Raw genomic sequence first — 3,497 nt, 5'->3', positions numbered from 1 at the left:
GTACGCCTTATTAGATAATTGGAGGACGTAGAAATGGCAGAAAACTATGACAGGGTGAGTCAAGACGGTAAACCGTCTCACCACCCTCCATCTCTGTGATCATGGATTCGACTCTCGACTTCTTGATTATAATTATTGATTCCGCTATTTAGACGGTAGCTAATTGACCTTCTTGACAGAGGAAATAAGTAGGTATTAGCTTACATCCTAAATATGAATTTATAGATACCATGTAACAATATGTATGGCAAATAAAAAAAAAATTGCTGTTAAAGAAATGTGTAATAGTTTCTTGCTTCTCTGAAAATTCATAAACTAAACAAGGCGTACTACCCCCAGAGGCTTTAAATTGCATTTGTTGGACTTATACCTATTTTATTTATTATTTATATGTAAATATGACTGAAGGCATTTGTACGAATTTTTCAGACATCTCTATATTCGGCTCTCAACTCCCCGCCAGTGAATATCCCAGATACAAAGAATTGTTGCTAATCAGAGAAGGTATGACCAACAGACCGATTGTTTTAAATAGCTAAAACCATTTTGTCATCTCGAAGATTTAAAACAGTTTGTTTCTGAAAGGTACGGAGAACGGAAATAAAATAGATAACACAGTTTCAAATCATACAAAGGAGGAAAAGTCTGATTTTAAAGAGCCTTCAGAATGTAAAATACCCAAAACTGAAATATCCGAGGTAACGGAGTCCTCCAACGATGAAAAAAAAGTTGATTCTACAAGTGAACTGTTAGATTTTAAAGTAGTTTATAATAAAAATAAACATGATGTTAGTGCTCCTTCAGATTCAACTGTGGCAGAGCTGAAAAAAAAATTACAGGGATTGTTGGGTTAGTGCTTCCCTTGTTGTATCAAATATTGCCTTTGTAAAACATAACCCGATTGCAGGTGTGCCAGAATCTTTACAGAAATTAATGTACAAAGGTCTTTTACAAGATAATCAAACTTTAGCTAATGTAGGTATAACCAAAGGTGCAAAAATAATGTTAGTAGGGTCTACACTCAATGACGTCCTGGCAGTATCTTCTGTCACAAAACAGGTAGTCGAGTTTTGTAAAGAGAGAAAATAGACTTGCTTAAATAAGTAATTGTTTTAAGGATGTTGCGGAATTAGAAAATCCAGCAAACACAAAGGAACCTTTGTGCCGACAAAAAATTCATAAGAAAGTACTGGACAAAGGTGTACCTGAAGATGCTATGCCAGGAATAAGAAATTTAAAGGTTTAATAATTGTTATTTTCTNATTTTTATTGTTTGGTCTGTATTTTAATCCCTTTTAGTCACTATTTAAATATCGCGAAGGGGCGGTTTTTAAATATATAAATTTAAACACAAAAGGGTAATATTTAATAAATCCAAGAAATCAGTACATAAATTCAAGTGGTCTAACTAAACAAATAGCTAACAAAGTATGCACGGATCCAAGGAGGGGGCAATGGGGGTGAAGGATCGCCCCCCTCTTATTACGATTCGAAACATTCGATCTTGACCAATTTTAAAATATTTGAAAGGTCATAAGGTCAATACTACCTCTTTAACCAGAATCGTTATTAACTCATCACTTTGATTATAAAAATATAAAATATAGAAATATTATGTGAAAAATTAACTGATTTTTTTGTTTTCGGGAAAATAGAAAAAAACGCACATAAATTCTCATTGCCTAAGTAAAATCCTGGATCTGCGCCTGTAATAGTTGGCTAACCTAACCAACAAATAATACATCGACTAATTAATTTATATAAGTACCTACTAACTCTCCGAATGAATATTTTATTAGTTTTAGATTATCGAGATATTAGAATCCTTGAAATTCTTAATTCTACCCCGAATAATTTGTAAATTTAAACAGGAAAACGACTCTCTTTACCGATCTTAGGGTTTTTATAAGCCCAGCCCTTATCAGACCGTCAGAAATAAACACCGCATCTTTTCATTGCGTTGACGTATATTGCAAGTTTGATTATTTCCGAGCTTATAGGGATTGCAGACTGGAAAAATTGATATTATTTTAATTTGGGTTCCTTTCTTCCTTTTGAGATACCGAACCCTAAAAATTCCTAACAGACAGACAGGCAGGCACACAACGAAGTAATTCAATAAGGGTTCCTTTCGTCCTTTTCAGATACGGAACCCTAAAAATTATTAATAGATAGACAGACAGGCACACAACGAAGTGATCCAATAAGGGTTCCTTTCTTCCTTTTGAGATACGGAACCCAAAAAATTCTTAACAGACAGGCAGGCAGGCAGGCACACAACGAAGTAATTCAATAAGGGTTCCTTTCGTCCTTTTGAGATACGAAACCCTAAAAATTATTAATAGACAGACAGACAGACGCACAACGAAGTGATCCAATAAGGGTTCCTTTCTTCCTTTTGAGATACTGAACCTTAAAAATCATAAGACAATTTAAGGCCCACGTACTTACACATTATTTGCATGTTTATAACCTACTCCGTCATAACGCCGTTAAAATAATCCGCATATCAAATGGAAATTACTGAATACGTACACATACACTCCCAACAAACAAAAAAAACGTACCAATAAAAGTTCGTAAATAACGTAATTCCTTACTACGGAGTTATCAGATGATTTTATGTCATTTAATGTGTAATACTTATAGAATGTTTATTCGACGCGATAAGGCGCCGACAAAGAGATCAAAGTAGCTACGAACATCGTGTTAATTAAATTCTAAGTGTGTTTACTTCGTTCAGTTATTGTTCTATAAATGTATGTACAAGCGTCGTTGTATGTATTCTATCTACTGATGAATTTAATAGAGGCTTAAATGAGATCTTAGACAGTTGAAGTCGTAAAAATCAAACACGCCCTCAACAAAACACAAGCACATCAGTACCACTACTTTGCTTTATATTTTATCATATTACATAATGAAACCATAAGGCCCCTTGCACACGAACGGTTAATCCGCCGACTGGCAAAAAAATTCTGATCGGCTAGCAGTGCCGATTTATCGTATCTGGAACTTCTTTATGATTGTTTTATGAAATTTTATTTCGATAAATCTTTCCGGCTTTTCTGCTATATAGAAAAAATTTCCACTAAAGAAAATTTCTTCATTGGTAAACACTTTACTTATAATTATTGTTTCGAAGACATCGCTTCTACGCATATTAAAGTTGTTAGGCTCACCTTTTATAACCCCTACAATCTTAGTTCAAGGTGTCAGATCATGTAACTACTTCGTTTGTGTTGCCTTATTCTACCGTAGCTTTTATGAACCTAACCTAAATTACCAGAAATCGGAATTAACGAAACAATTTATAATCAAATTACGATTTAGAAAAAACATACGACGTGGACAAATTCGAGTCTGGAATAAATATAAAATAATAGGTAACAACAAAATATTCGAGATAGAAAATATTTCGAGTTGTAGAAGTTCCAGTTGACAAAAATCCAATTAAATATAAATTAAATATTTATTTCTATTTGTGAGTAAAAAAC

General features: G+C 33.6%; 1 protein-coding gene across 1 annotated transcript; it reads left to right on the top strand.

Annotated features, from left to right (window-relative positions):
* The first annotated feature begins 398 nt into the window (after positions 1–398).
* LOC112906267 (ubiquitin domain-containing protein UBFD1-like) lies at positions 399–1,246 on the top strand. Its single transcript, XM_025980132.1, has 4 exons — positions 399–487; positions 572–849; positions 908–1,059; positions 1,118–1,246. Exons 1-4 carry the CDS (start codon positions 399–401, stop codon positions 1,244–1,246), a joined length of 648 nt encoding a protein of 215 aa, XP_025835917.1.
* Positions 1,247–3,497: the final 2,251 nt, after the last annotated feature.

The sequence above is a fragment of the Agrilus planipennis genome, unplaced genomic scaffold (genome assembly GCF_000699045.2).
Source record: "Agrilus planipennis isolate EAB-ADULT unplaced genomic scaffold, Apla_2.0 scaffold176, whole genome shotgun sequence".
Classification (NCBI taxonomy): domain Eukaryota; kingdom Metazoa; phylum Arthropoda; class Insecta; order Coleoptera; family Buprestidae; genus Agrilus; species Agrilus planipennis.
Note: the sequence above shows the minus strand (reverse complement) of the source record. Positions and strands in the feature narration are given on the sequence as shown.

What these genes read in the sequence shown, in the direction of transcription:
- LOC112906267 (XM_025980132.1), top strand. Translation starts at nt 399, where the DNA reads ATGACTGAAGGCATTTGTACGAATTTTTCAGACATCTCTATATTCGGC. An exon ending in TATCCCAGATACAAAGAATT is followed by an intron (nt 488 to 571) that starts GTTGCTAATCAG and finishes GATTTAAAACAG; the next exon opens with TTTGTTTCTGAAAGGTACGG. An exon ending in AAAATTACAGGGATTGTTGG is followed by an intron (nt 850 to 907) that starts GTTAGTGCTTCC and finishes ACCCGATTGCAG; the next exon opens with GTGTGCCAGAATCTTTACAG.